Source organism: Dipodomys spectabilis, unplaced genomic scaffold, assembly GCF_019054845.1.
Source record: "Dipodomys spectabilis isolate Male_0828 unplaced genomic scaffold, ASM1905484v1 ptg000004l, whole genome shotgun sequence".
Lineage (NCBI taxonomy): Eukaryota > Metazoa > Chordata > Mammalia > Rodentia > Heteromyidae > Dipodomys > Dipodomys spectabilis.
In genome coordinates, this window is record NW_024870681.1 from 504325 (window position 1) to 520000 (window position 15676).

At 49.5% G+C, this 15676-nt stretch overlaps 1 protein-coding gene across 6 annotated transcripts in view; it reads right to left on the reverse strand.

The window, feature by feature from the left end:
• The window catches only part of Abr (ABR activator of RhoGEF and GTPase), a 207944-nt gene that overhangs the window by 84519 nt on the left and 107749 nt on the right, over nt 1-15676 (reverse strand). Inside the window, exon 1 of one of the 6 annotated variants that reach the window (XM_042691588.1) lies at nt 2671-3313. The exons of 4 other annotated variants lie outside the window; for them this stretch is intronic. In XM_042691588.1, coding sequence (XP_042547522.1) covers nt 2671-2805 — 135 coding nt within the window. In that variant the 5' untranslated portion in view covers nt 2806-3313. Of the gene's footprint in view, nt 1-2670; nt 3314-15676 lie in introns of those variants that run through there. One more of the 6 variants, XM_042691579.1, reaches the window with a different exon arrangement.

The following is a 15676-nucleotide window of genomic DNA, read 5'->3' on the forward strand; positions in this document are numbered from 1 at the left end:
ACCCTACCTACCTTTAAATAGAACTATGTGAAAAAAAATTTGTAGGGTATAACATCATTTTACAGAGGGGAGGTAATGTTGATATCAGTATCTGTATTATGAGTTTACAGATCATTAACCCCTCAAAGGGGACATCTGGGTTGAGAGATGCAGCAAACTCCAAATGCAGCTCTCTAGAAAACCACCACCAGCTTCGAATCTGTCCCTCAGGAAGATGAAGTAGCTCAGAAATCACAATAAAACTAGGATTGATTTATAGGGCCAGCATTTGGGCACATGCTCAGCAATACAACTACTATTTAAGGTAAGTACCCCTGAAGTAAAGTAATAGCAAAAAGCAAATTGCCTTGGATTCCTACCAGCTGCCATGGAGGAGTGAGCCAAGACTGCAGTCCAGGACAAGAGTGCACCATCCAGAAAGGGCCCCCGTGGCAATACACGTGCACATACACATGAACATATGTGCCCATGCACACACTCATTGTAGCCCTGACTCAGCCAGAAGTGGTTTTTCCCTCCGAATCTAGTACCCTTTTATCAGAACTCTTCTCATGGCCTGACTGCTCTCTCACTGTGCTCTCTCCTCTTCCCTGTGCACATCTCCTTTGCTCTCAACTCTTTGACATAAAGGCTCATACCTTGATCACTATTGTGCCTGCAGAGTGCTTTGAACCTGCCAGTGTTTGTTGAATGAATCAACAAACTTTCTTTCCAGCTTTCTGCAGACCTTGACTTGGTTTTCCTTCTAAGACCAAGCCTGATAGAGAAGGGCATTTCAGAGTTGTTCAGGATGGGCCAGGACTCCCCATATTGGAGGCTCTTGGAACATAATGGGAGCAGCAAAGAGAAGGCAAGACTCCATTCAGTCTCCATGGGAACCTGGGAGGAAAGGCAATCTTCAGGTGTGATGTGTCCAGGTCCTCTTTGGTAGCCATAGGTTACCTCTTGAGAACACTTCTGAAATGGAACAAGGCCAAGGACTGGGTATACCCTTTGTGAGACCCAGTGAGCTTCAGTCATCCTGCAGATTCCCACTGGCACCAGCCACACACCAAGCACCATGTAGTGTTCAGCAATGAGTACAACCTAGCCTTGCCCTGAAGGGGAACAGGACATGACTGAGGAGGTAGATTTCTAAGAGTTCCAAGCAAAAAGAAACAGGGTCAGTTCAAGACTGAGGCATGAGCTAGAGTCCAGAAAGGGTGAGCCCAGGAGGCAGCATGCATGGATCCACATGTGTGCTGTGGAGAGCTTCTCAGAGAAGGTCCATTAGGAACCCACAGACCTCCCATTCCACATATTGCTAAGCTCTTAGCCCAACTACTTGTTCATGAGCACACTTTTCCCCTCCTGTTGCTGGTGAGGGAGCTAGTCAGACCCTGGGTAAAAAGGCCTGTGGGCCCAATGAAAGCCATGACTTACCCCTAGTGTTCTAAGCCACGTCACTGAACAGAGGTGAAGTGCCAGCGTCCCATTGCAGTTCCTCTCCTCCACTTCTACCAAGGCCTGCAGCCACTGTTCCACTCCAGCTCCACACATCAGCCACCTACTTACGCTGGGTCTGAAGGCTATTTTTACCTCCATTAGCTCCTCCTGGAGCCACATTGTAGTGTGGGTGTGGCAAGACTGCAATCCTCCTCTTCTGGCAAGGGAAATGTTCAGAGACAGCCTCATATTCTAGTCATGTTCTGGGCACCACGCCCTCTAAGGCTCACACTCCCTGCTTAGCAGCCTGGCTTTGCAGTGGGCAAATTCCTTACCCTCGACCTCTCAGGTACAAGAAGGCCATCCCTTCCAACCACGCAAGAGAGGAGCTGAGCAATAGGCCTAGCTTGGAGCTCTGAGGCAGGTCCAAGTGAGAGGGGAAGACCAGGGTGGTGAGCCATGCCACAGGCAGAGCTGACATTCCCAGCAGAAGCCTGGTATCTTAGAAGGGGCAATAGAGCAGGTAAAGGGACTGGGACAATCACTCCTCTTCTGCACTGACTGGAGAAACATGGCTGCAGGAAATGCCCATGGCTCTGTAGTAGGTCACTAGTCCTGCCCATGCCCACCTTGGGAATGAATCAACCTACTTGGCTGGTGTCTCAATCAGCTGTTAGCTCCCTCTCTTGAGCTGACTTCCTTCAAGGAAGCCCTATGACCTCTGGTTCTTGACCTTTCCAAATGCTCTCTTGCTCAACCATGATGCACTAAGACCCCAGTCTCCTCTCTTGGAAAGAGGGGTGACTCCCTTGGCCCACACCTCATAAGTGTGCCCTTATCCCCCAGTAGTCATAGAAACAATAAATTACGACCCACTGGTTTCAAAGTCAGCCTGGGGGCAGCAGGCTCACCCCACTGACAGCCCACCAGGTGGCTCACATCACTGCCAGAAAAGAGCCCCCAGCACAGCTGGCCCAGACCCTGAGGACAACTGGTGCAGGGCGAGCCGGCACTGCCCCTTTCCCCCCAGCAACAGCTGCGGGAAGGGCGCAGCCCATAGATCCCCTGGCAGGCCCATGCCAGCCCCTCTCACACTGCTCTGGGAGGTGCTTCCACTCCGCTAGGAGACTGGGGCACACATCAGCCATTGCCGCCGCCGCCCGCACGCGGCTTCGGTGGCAGTCAAGAGCTGCCAGCCCTGCCCCCCCACCCCCCACCAGCATCCAGGGCGTGTCACATTCCCACCTTCACAGCCACCAAGAAGGGGGACCCTGAGCCGGGACTGGTCGGGGTTCCCAGCTCACACTCCTCCAGGAGAAACACATCTTCATCCTCCAGGACCTTGTCCAAAAAGCCTATTGCCTCCTCTTCCTCTTCCATGGCAGCGGGAGCCCGCCGAGGGCAAACAGGAAGCGGGGTCCACGCAGCAGCAGCAGCAGCAGCACCACCACCACCAGTAGCAGCAGCAGCAGCAGCAGCAGCCGCAGCCACCGCCGCCGCCGCCGCCACCGGCGGCGGGAGGCAGGCAGGCAGGCAGGCGGACGGGCGGACGGACGGGTGGGCCGGGCGTTCGGGGAAGGGCGCAGGGCAGGCCTACACCAGCACGCCGGCCTCCCCGGAGTCAGTCCTGGCACCTGGCCGCCGGCTCTTGATGAAAGGCTCCATTATGAACCTTTTCCAGCCGCCGCTTTCCAGCTCTCCTGCGCGCCGGGCTGCGGGCCCGCCTCCCGCGCGAGTCCCCACCCAGAGAAAGGGGAAGCGGGGCCTCCGGGCAGCCCCTGCCGACCCTCGGGAGCTCGGGTGCTGCGGTCGTCCCGGGGCTGTCACCCGGACCAACGCGGGGCGGGCGGCGCCCTCCGAGGCCCTTCCTGGTGTGTGCGTGCGGGGCCGGCACAGGCGGAATCCGGACGCCCCTCCAGAGCTTCGTTCTCCGCTCGGCTAGGCGCGCGACCCGGCCGCCCGCCTGCCGGCCCGGCCGTCCCGCCGCTCGGTCCCGTCGCCCCGCCGCCGCGTCCCCGGCCCTACAGAGCCCGCCCTTTCAGGACAGGGAGGCTCGGGTTTGCTCCCGTACACAGGAAATACACGTCTTGACTTGCGAGGTGGAGCCGATCGTTCCCTCTGTGGTCACCGGGCGGGCGAGTAGCTGGCGGAGGGTTGTGGAGCGTAGGGGGAGGAGGAGGGAGGAGGCCGCAGGCAGGCCAGGCAGGAGGGGGAAGGTCTGCTTCCCAGAGACAGGCTTATTTACAACTTCTCTCCAGAGCCTGCGGGCAGGGGGAGGCGGGAGAGCTGCTTTCCTGCGTGGCTAACCCCTCCACCGGGTCCCCGTCCCGGTCCTCCTCCCCGTGGGATCTCATAAGCTAGAGAACCCTTGGCACCTCAACCTCTTGGTCTAGCACCTTTGCAGAGGGGAGGACCGGGCCTGGTTGAGAAACCACAGTTGCCATCGCTGCCACAGCTGGATGAACAAGGCTTTGTATAAGAGGGGCCTGACCTGCCTCACTCACAACTCAAGCACAGTGCCGGCTAGGGTCTGGAGCGCGTGCAAGGCATGGACCACCCAGTGCCACATGGCACTTACAGATACCGAGGGGGGGGCTCAAAAATGCCACTTCCTTGGAGTAGTTTCCCATAAAGACTCCTCCCCCTCCTTCCCGTGGGGAGGGGGACAGGGTGCATATAACCCAGGACCAATGCCACCCCAAACCAAGGTTTGGGGGTGAAGGGCACAGCTCAAGTGGTGCACAACTTGTCTAGTAAGCCTGAGGTCCTGTGTTCTTGCCCACTCCCACGGGGGAGGAGTCTAGAGCCACCTCCTGAACTGCTTTTGCCAGCCCAGTATTCAAGACAAGCAGGGCAAACTGCCTTCACCATGAGGCTAGACAGTGGCCCCTTCTGATAGTCACCAACAGTAACAAAGGTTTGAGGTCACCTGATCTCTCTTTGAGAGAAGTTCAAAATCTGAATTCATAGATGCAATATTCTGATTCTTAAATTATGGCAAATAATTTACATTTTAAAATTTCAACAAATATTCTACAAAATTAGGAAAATCGAGAGAAGGGGTGGTGGTGGGAGGGATGGGAAGAATGGATGAGAGGAGTGAGTGACATTGATCAAGATTTATTGTAGGGGCTGGGAAGGTGGCTCAGTGGTAGAGTGCTTGCCTTGCATGCATGAGGCCCTGGGTTCGATTCCTCAGCACCACATAAGCAGAAAAAGCTGGAAGTGGCGCTTTGGCTCAAGTGGTAGGGCACTAGCCTTGAGCTGAAGAGGACAGTGCTCAGGCCCAGAGTTCAGGCCCCATGACCGACAAAAAAAAAAAAAAAAAAGATTTATTGTATTCATATTCTATTTTTGTTGAATGGCAACTCCTCTGCACAACTATTTAAAGGCAAAAATAAAAACAAAACAAACAAAAACCCCACATACACAATGTGCTGGATGCCAGCAGCTCATGCCTATAATCCTAGTTACTCAGGAGGTTGAGATCTGAGGACCATGGTTTGAAGCCAACCAGGGCAGGAAAGTAGATGAGAAAACCAGAAAACCAGAAATGGAGCTGTGGCTCAAAGTGGTGGTGGACTAGCTTTGAGCAAAAAAGCTCAAAATCAGCACCCAGGCCCTGAGTTTAAGCTCCACGACCGATTTAAAAAAAACACAAAACCACCAACAAATAAACAATGTACTTTTGGTGTGCTTATACACCTTTCTGTGCAGAACTTTGCCTCACTGTGGGGAAAAATACCATAATTCAATCTAAATGAGCCACATCTGCGCCCTGAGTTAGGCCCAAGGACTATGGAATTTCATTTATTCTTGCAATTCCCTCTCAGGAACTTAGGAAATGTGTGTGTATAGGTGGGTGGGGGGGTGTCCTGAGTGTCCCCTCTGGCCCATCTCCTCATTGGACCTGGCATCTTGAAACCAAATTTACCTTCACATACTACCAACTTAATATTTGTCCCTTTCCTGCCCTCTTCCCCACCGTTCCCCCTTTCCTCCCCCCCAGTAATTGGGCTTGAACTCAATGGCCTCATGCTCACTTGGCTTTGATTGCTCTTGACTGGTGCTCTACCATGTGAGCCATACCTCTAGTTTAGCTTTTTGCTGATTGAGTAGAGATTGAGTCTGGATGACTTTGATGCCTAAACTGTCTTCAAACTTCAATCTCCCAGGTCTTAGCTTCCTAAGTAGCAAGGATTACAAGCATAGGCCACTGGTACCCAGCTACCTACCCCTTATCTTTGTGGCCCTATTGAACAGATGCCACCAGCAAAGTGGTGGGGCACCTAGCAGTGTCCATCAACACCTCCTATGTCTCATGACCAGCATCTCATACATTCCCTGTCAGGTGATAACTGGATGGCTACAGGGTAAGAGTCAAACCATTGAGGTTATTTGCAAAGGAAGGCCAACTATGCCTCATTCTAGGTCACATGATGCCACTGAGTATCTTAGCTAAGAGCAGATCCTCTGCTCTTGAACCTCCAAATGAAGTGGAGGTCCAAGGAAAAGGAGAAAGAATGGTATGTGGTCTCCATCAACACTGCCAAATAAATTCTTCAGGATCTCCTAGCTCTAGAGGGAGCTCCTGCCATGCTATTGACAGTATAGAACCTGCCCTTGCTGGACAGGCTCCCTCCTATCTCCAAAGCTGACATGTAGACTAGGATGCGGGATGTCTCTCTGGGGCCCCAGGACTGACAGGCCCTGTCAGTGTCCCACTAGGCCTCACCAGTGGCATACCCACCTTTCTCTCTCCAGTCTCTGGTTTTTCCTTGTGCTGGCCCTGGCTGGGTTATAAATAGCTAGGACACATCTGAAGGGCCTTTTCAGCCACAATTCCTCATTTGGTTTGGGTGGACGAGGCTGTTTTCAAGGCTTGGGAACAACCAGGCTTGGCATTCCCTAGGGCATAAGTGTGCCAGCTCAGGGCTCTGTGCCACAGGTTTCTCTGCCTCCCACCCTGCAAGCTCCAAGTGCATCATGAGCTGCCCACATGGGTCAGACAAACAGGCGGCATGCAAGAAAGGCTAAAACCCTTCTTCCACCCAAGAGAACAGAAGTTTCTCTTAGCAGTCTTTCTATAGAGTAACCTCATCTCCATACCATCCCCCCCGGTCCCCCCCCCCCCCCCCCGCCACCTCATGCCCTTATCCAGCATGGTGTGATTAATGCCCATTTTTTCCCCCAAACTCTGAACCTCACAGAGATGATTCCCTGAATATTCAATGCATTGCTGCCCTACTTCACTCTAGTCAGCTGGAAATTCCAGTGAGTAACTAGAATGTCCACTCCACTGGACACCAGGCTCCACACAGAGGCCCTGTCTTCCCTCTGGAGGGGAAATGACTCACAAGTCCCCAGAGTTCTCTATCCCTGGCTCTTACAAATGTCTTGAGCAGGTCCTAGTCTTTCATACTCTGACTGCTCAGCCTGGCTCTGGGCCCGTCTCCAGAGAAGCAGCCCATTCCAGAGGTACCCAAAGCTGCCTGTTCCAGGGTCCTAGATGTCCCTGTCCTACACCTTAGTCCCTACTGTCTCAATGTTCTCAAAGCTCTCATTGGCCAGAGTGGGGCTGCTTCTATCCACTCCTCAGTTTAGGCTTCTTCCTGCATCCTAATAGGTGGAGTCACTCACTCAGGCCCTAAACCCCAGCCTTCAGATGTCTGCCATTGGAGAACTCATTTTTCCCTACTAGAATGATGGCAACCCATGGCCAACTCCTGTCCTAGCAAGGTCTTGCTGGGATCCAGATCTGATACCAGCAATGGTAACAGGATCTTCTGACTTGGAAACCCCAGAAGCAGCCCTTCAACTCCACATATCCAAACCACTTGGTCCTTCCTCCTCCTTAAACCAGCTTCCCCTTCTGCCTCTCCACTTCCGTTGGTAGGGCTGCCGTTTTGTGGCTCTTTCTTCTCTCAGGCCCTATGTATCCTTTTTACCAAGTCCTTTGGGTCTTCTTTTCCTTTTCCAAAGCAACCACTCAACTAAGGAGTGCAACATCTCATGCCTAGATCAATAATACCCCACTAGTATCCTCATCTTGTCTGTCCATCTACCTGTTCACTGGTGCTTTCATAGCCAGAGAAGGCCTGGCATGACAGTCTATGCCAGGGCCCCTGCTATCAGTGTATCATCAATGAATCCATCAGGGTTCTTAATTATGAACACAGAACAAAGGCACTGACCCTGAAAACTGGGGAGATTTCTAGGCAAAGGGAGAGAGACATGAAAGAAACAGTTCCTTAAGGAAACCTAAGAAGCATGGCTAACGGGACAGAGAAAAAAGGGGTGGGGGATAAGTGTGGAGAAATTGGCAGGAACAGTTTCCTGAAGGCTGTCACCTCCCAAGGCAATGGAGACTTCGGGTTCCTACCAAGTCCACATCTCAAAACTACCAGTGGGAAACTCACAGACTTACGTGGCTATATACCACGTTCTCTCAATCCAGTCTCCATCTTCTCACTCTGACTCAATCAGCAAGCATTTATTAACTACTGTCCACTGTGCTTGCATTCAGAATATCATCATGAGGCTGATGATCTCAAGGGCACACTGACTCCCAAGGCAGTGCCAAGGGAGGGGCAGTGAAAGGGGAAGGGCAGGACTGAGGAGGGTACAACTCCGGAAAGGATAACATGGAAACATCATTGTGATTTTAAATGTTCACGCCCTCTGACTAAGCAACTTCACTCTAGGGAATTTCTCTCAAAAAAAATATCTAGAAGGACACAAAAGATATATGTACAATGATGTTCACTGCAGTGATATTTACACCAGCAAAGATTGAAAAGAGCCAAATGTCCATCAAAAGTAGATTGGTCAGGGCTGAGGTTGTAGCTCAGAGATAAAGCGCTTGCCTAGTATGTGTGGGGTGCTAGGTTAGATTCCTATGACTTAGGGCTGGGGTGTGACTCAAGAGGTAGAACACCTTGTCAGCAAGTGGGAAACCTTGAGTTCAAATCCCAATACTGTTAAAAAAAAAGAGAGAGAAAAAAAACAGTTGTGTTGGGTAAATGGATTAAGGCACATCTACAGAATGAAAAACCACATACAAGAAGAAAGAGGTAGATCTGTAATTACTAGTATGCAAGATGTCTTAGTTTTATTAAGAAAAATAACAAGGACAAATTGCATAGCTACCAATAATATGATCTCATACACACACACACACACACACACACACACACACACACACACACATATTTTGCACATGGAAAAAAGGAAAACTACACAGATGACTCTTGGCAGAAGTTGTTGGATGAGAATTAAGGAGACTTTTGCTTTCAATATTATGTATTTCTGTTGTTAGAATTTTTAGTGATGTAATCAGGAAAAATAAAGAAGTTATAAAAAGAAGTGTGGAGATTGAGGGTGTAGCTTGTTGGTTGAGCAATTGCTTCATATGCTTCATATGTGTTCAGTCACCAGCATTTTTTAAAAAAGTGTTGGGACTCAGCAGTAGAGCTTCTGCCTTGGAATGGTGAGGCCTGAGTTCAAATCCCAGATACACACACACACATACACACACACACACACACACACACACACACACACGGGGCACTGTTATGCACATCTGTAATCCCAGCTTCAGGAGATGGAGGCAGGAAAATGAAAGTCTAGGATATGTAGCAAGTTTAAGGATAGCCTAAATTACAGAGTGAGACCCTGTCTCCAAAAACAAACAAAAATGTGTAAAGTGCCACAAACTTAGAGTAAGCACACCTGACAGCCAAAGGGGACTACACGGGTGAAGGTGACATTAACACTGAGACCTAAAACTGAACAGATTTAGCTGTCTGAAGGGACAGGGGGATAGACAAAGAAGAGATCGTGACATCTATTCTGGTTTCCAATGACACCAGCTCAGTTGGACTGGAGGGCAATGGATCTGTTCACACAACCATTCAACCAACATTTACTAAGCACCTACTATGCACCCAGGCACAGTTCTAGGCACTTGGGTCTGTAACAAGCAAAGTTCCATTTCAAAGCTGGGTCTATGAGACCTTCCTCATGGTGTTCACATTGCAATTGGATGATTTTTGTGAAGCCAGGGAGGAAGGCAGGGATCATGTGGTCAGGTCAGACAGGGTCTTGACAGCCATAAAAGCCTTCAGGCTCCACCACACAGTCAAAGGAAATGCCTAGAAGGGCTTCAGTAGGGAATAACATCATCATTCTTCAATACATCCCTAGGGATGACATCACATTACTCTAAAACTGCCCAGGACAAGTCTCTAAGTCAGCCCAAACAAGAGCAACAGGGCCTTGCTCATGACTCATCCCACCATCACAGTGTGACATTAACCTCTGAACTGGCTGGGCAGGGCAAAGCCCCACCTCCAGGCTTCTGCTGCCTGTAGTTTCCTGGGGTCTAAAATGCCTTCTCTCTCTTCTCTGGCTGCCCCTGCTCTCCCAACTCTTTTGTCAGAAGCTTGTGCCCACCTCTAGGCTTTCTGGAACCAATGAGACTGACCTCCAGGGGCCAGTGCCAGGGCAGATAGGGTCACCACAGCCATAGAACGAAAGGACTAGACTCTTCTTCCTGATGTCTTTGCTCCTCCCTCTGCTTTACTTTTCTCAGTTACAGCAGCTATCACCTACTTACAGAGTTCAATAACATAAAGTAAATGTTGGGTGTGAGCCAGTGCACAGCAAGTGTATATGGTAAAGCATACAAAAACCAAAACACTTCATTGGACTCTAGACTTCAATTCCAGTTCTGCCTCTTGCCAGCTCTGTAACCCTGGGTGGGACACTAATATTTCCCCTGCCTCAATTTCCTCATCTGTAAAGCAGGGATAATGATAATACCAACTCCAGGGCTGCTGTGAATACTGAAGGACACAGGGTAGTGCCTAGGGTGTGCAAAGGCTTAAGTTGGCTCCAGCTGTTGGCACTGGCTATTGGCACCAACTCTTCTCCTCTGCTTCCTTGGCAGGTGTTATGTGGGGGAGGACCTGACTTAGTCCTACACTTTACCTTTTCCAACAAAATCACTGCCCCACCTGCACCAAAATATTTCTCAAAGCTCCAGTGACTTTCCAACATTCTGGAAGCAACACAGTCAGGTGCCAAGGATGTTCTTCCTGGCCGGTGCCCCCGCAGAGCATAGGCAACTCTCTGAAGCTACTTCCTCCATACTCCCCTCTCTGCTCTCTACTTGGATACACTGACACACAGACTCCTAGTCTCTCAAGGCAGTTGTAAGGTGGCCTTGACATAGATGAACTTGGGGCTGAGGTTGCATGTATAGAGCCTTGGATTTAATCTCCAGCTCTCTATAAATATAAAGGAAGAAAGGAAGGGAGGGAAGAAAGGAGATAAAAAGGAATTTTGAGGAATGAACTTTGTCCACACTAATTCCCTCTCAGTAATCAAAACAGTATCTTTTAATATGTTGTTGCTCAGAAAATACTTCAGAGAAATTGCCCTAGGAGGCTTACAGAACAAGGGTCTACCAACAAGCCAAGCCAAGCCAAGCCAGGGGCTCAGGTTGGGCCCATAGTTCCTATGGAACCTGGTCCTCTGAAGTTCCTAAGACTAATGGGAACCAAGAGAAGGGATGGGTAAAGACTGTTGGGTGACAATGTTGTCAGACACTTTGTATTCATATATTGTTTGGTAGAATGGAACTTCTCTGTACAACTACTTAAAGATAATAATAATAAAAATGTTTTTAAAAAAGGAAGAAAATTAGCAGAGCCATTCTGTTGGAAGAAAATATACTGTGTAAATGCAAAAAAGAAAAAGAAAAAAAAAGACTAATGGGAACCCAAAGGCAGACCAATGAAAGAATCTCATCTCTGCCTCCAGTTACCAGCTTTTGCTTTGATCCTTCCTTAAAAGGACAGGAAGCATATTTCCTATGCTGTTGCTGGACCATTCTCATCGCTGATAGTTCTTACGCTTTACTCAAATTTTATTTACCTCATTGTAAAAAGTCTTATCCTGTCCTCCAGAGAAGCCCAAGGTAATTCCTTTCTCTTGAGTCAGGTAACACTGTCACTTCATTCATATGCAAGAGTACAAAGGTGCAGGCTAGTAAGGAGTCTCTTTAACCCCTCATCTCCCCGCACCATGCCCTGAGAGGACTGTAGTTGATGGTCCCAGGCCCTAGGACCTTACATCCCATAACTGGGCTCACAGAACTGTGGTGCCAGCATGTGTGATGGACATGGTGGTGCAGAGGATGAGGAAGCCCATAGTCACAAAGTATGATGGCAGTACCTGGCATTTAGCAGGTATCATGAAAGCCTTTGTAGTCTTTCTTTTCCTCAGAGCTGTGTGGTCCCCCAGAGAGAAGCCACTTGCTGGTAAATAACCCTGCTGGGCAGGCAAACAAGAGCATCTTCCCTGTGAAAGAAAACTAAAACCCTCTCTAGTCTCACTAGCGCTTACTAGTGGAACAACTACGTTAGTGACAGGAAATAGAGTCCCAGGTATAAAAACCAGCCAGTCCTCTGTTGCCCTTCCGCATCTTAGAAGAGCACAAAGTCTAGAGGCCAGGTTGCCACTGCCTTCAGCTGCCCCACTTCTGTGTAGCCAGATACCTGTGAGGACATTTTGTCACATTTATTTTTTTGTTCATTCATTCATTCATTCACTTATTCATTCAGTGTCAGTACTGGGGCTTGAGCTCAGGGCCTTGCATTCGCATTTGACTTCTTTTTCTCAAGGCTGGTGCTCTACCACTTGAGCCACATCTCCACTTCCAGCTTTTTTCTTGGTTCATTGGAGATAAGAATCTCAAGAGACTTTTCTGCCTGGGCTAGCTTCAGACCACAATCCTCAGATCTCACTTTTTCCTGCTACCTAGGATTAAAAGAGTAAGCCCACTAGAGCTCCAGCAAGTCATGTTTATTTTGAGGGCAATTTAACATCTGTTGACACGGTGACTATTTGGGTTGGTCACCACTTGTCTACCGCCTTGCCTCCCTGAAGATTTCAGAGCCTCAAGGAAAGATAAGCAGTTGGGTTGGGTCCACTCTGCTATCCGTAGTGTCTGGAGGTGGGGAGGCGGGCAGTAGATGAACACACCTGTTTGAATAAAAGTGACCCTGTGAGTTGCCTCAGTGAAAGATGTGAATTGCATTCAAGAATGATTCTGCCAGCCGGCTGGTGGGAAGGAGACCTCTGACAGGGTGAGCACTGCCCACTGGGATCAGCCAGGCTGGTCAGGAGGAGCAAGATACAGTCCATCAGGAAAGACACTATCCTGGGGTGAGTGAGATGGAGCCAGGTATGAAAAGGTGGTCTCCTGGAGAGGCCAAGGAGAGTCAGCTAGGAAGGAGGCTGAGGGTTCATAACTGTCTACTTACATTCTACTTAACCTTCCCAGCTTAGACAAGGTACAAAGCCACCCTGAGCTCCAGCTTTTCATAAAATGGGCCTCCCCCAGGCGTTAGAGTCACTAGTGGCAATGAAGCCCCTGGGCTCCTAGCATAGTACTGGCACACAGGAGGAGGCAATGTTTCCTCCACTTTGCAGCAGTGGGGAATCCTGAAGCAGGGTCTCTAAGACAAAGATGCTGCAAGCTGAACAGGGAGCATCTCCACCATGGTGTCCCTCCCCCTCCTCATCTGGCCCTGAATGCAATATGAAGAGAGTGGAGAGGTGCTGTTTGTCTCTGTGTGACCTCTCTTTTCCATTCACTTAGCTACCCCCATGCTTTGCAACCTCAAGTCCCAAGCCCTGGGCCTCAGCAGGCACAGTGAGGGAGGGAGCATGACTTTCTTCCTGGCTTCCTCCAGAGGCTGCTCTTGCTCTCATCTCTCTCTCTCTCTCTCTCTCTCTCTCTCTCTCCCTCCTCCCTCTCCCTCTCTCTCTCTCTCTTTGTTGGTCATGGGGCTTGAACTCTGGGCCTGGGACTATCCCTCGGCTCTTCAGCTCAAGATGAGCGCTTTACCACCTGAGCCATAGCACCACTTCCTCTCCCTCTCTCCTCTATGCCATCCTGGAACTATTTAGTTCAATACCAAATACCAGAACCCCTAAATGCCTGAAGCTACTGGCAGGGGCCACTGAAATAGCCCAGGGATCCAAGCTACACACACACACACACACACACACACACACACACACACACACACACACACACACACACACACACACACACACACACACACACACACACACACACACACACACACACACACACACACACACACACACACACACAACTTGGAAGCATCACTCAGCCTCCAGTATCACAAAGACCCAAGTTAACAAGAAACCCTGGTTAATTATGCCACCAGATTGAGCCTCAGTGTCCTCAACCATAAAATGAAAACAGGTTAGAGGGTTTGAGTACTTCTCTCACAGTGTTCTCATGATCTTAGAGGCTACACATGTGAAAGCATCAGTCTTGTCTATGTAGCTGTGAGGAGGAGGAAGAAGAAGAGGAAGAGGAATTGGAGGAGGGCAAGAGTGATAGACGATGGTGATCAATCATTCCAACCCATCTCCATCCTAATCTCTGGCTTCTCTAGGCAGCTGGAGTCCGCATCTACTCAGAGTTCACAATTTACAAGATGTTCTGCCTAAAAGCATGTGTGCATGTGTGCGCATATGTGCGTGTGCACACAGGTGCACATGATATTTGGGGTTTGAATTCAGGGACTCACATTCTCGCTTGGCATTTTTGCTCAAGCCTAGACTCAAGGCTAGATGCTTTACCATTTGAACCACAGCCCAACTTCTGGCTTTTGAGTAGCTAATTGGAGAAGAGTCTCATATAGACTTTCCTTACCTGGGCTGGCTTCAAACTGTGATCCTCAGATCTCAGCCTCCTCAGTTGCTAGGATGCTGGCTTCTAAAAGCATCTTGAGGAAGGCTCACAGGAAGGAGGAGGACATTCAGTAGCTTCCCTTAACAGATGACCAAACTGGAGCTCAGAGGGCGATTTACAGCCATAAGGTTACACTGCTACAAAGAAGCAGTGGAGGGGCAAAACCCAGATCTCTCTTGCCTGGGGACTCTTCACTGTATAGAGATGGCAGTCTATATAGGTAGTGGAAGTGAGGAACCTGTGCCTCATGTGTTAGCTGAGCTGGAGCATCCTCAGCCTACTTCCTGTGGGGAAACTGGGCACTCTCAGTTAAGCTGAGCCAATAGTAGTGGCCTTGTGCTGGAGTGCCCTGCTCAGTCTAGGCTTGGCTTTAGGGTTCTCTTGATACCTCTGTGGACTACATATCTCTAGGGCACAAGCTGAGAGGAGCACAGGAAGGCATGTTAGGGGTGAGGAGTGCATGGCTTGCCAACACCAAGGCCCACCTTCATCTGGACTATCACACTTGGGGGACAGACCCAACCCACAAAAGGAAGTAGGCTACCAAAGCCAATTAATTGTCCAGCATGTATTTAGTCAACTGGACATGAGATTTACAATACTCCTGGGTCCCTACTTCTCTAAAAGCTGATGAGAAAAGTCTTGGTTTTCCTTTTTTTTTTTTTGAGAAAGATACTTGCTACGTAGGCCAGGTTGGCCTTAAACTCAACTCATGATCCTCCTAATTCTGCCTCTTAAGGGTTGGGATGACAGAGCTCCTGATGCTCTAGACTTTCCCTAAGCTATACTATCATCCTCCCAGCAGACCTTCATGGTAGTCAGTGCTTTCTAAAGATAGAAAACTGAGGCTCAGAGATTTTAACACTTGTCCAATGTCTCAAAGGCAGAGAGAAAATTTTCACCCAACCCAAACTTACGTTTGATCTGGGCTGTTGAGGATAAGACAGTTATAGCTCATTTTATGTTAACTTGACTGTGCCATGTGGCACCCAGACATTTACTTGTCTAAACATTACTGTTGTCCAGTCCATTGAAAACCTAAGTCACAACTGCCTGGTGCAGCTGAGCCTCCTCTGCCCCGCCTCCAACAGCCTTCTCTGACCTTTGGACTTAGGGAAACACTGGCTGTTCAAGGGCCTCAAGCCTACTGACTTTCAGGCTGGAATTTATACCATCACCTCTCCCGATTCTTGGGCCTTTAAACTTAGACCAGAATTTCACATTGCCTCCTGGGGCAACAGCATCTACTATAGAGGTGGAGACTTCTCAGCCTTTATTTCCTCTGGTAAATCTTTTTTTTTTTTTGCTGGTTGTAGGGCCTGAACTCAGTCCCTGAGCTCTTCAGCTCAAAGCTAGCACTCTACTACTTGAGCCACCATGCCACTTTCTGCTTTTTCTGCTTATGCGGTACTGAGGAATCGAACCCAGGGCCTCATGCATGCAAGGCAAGCA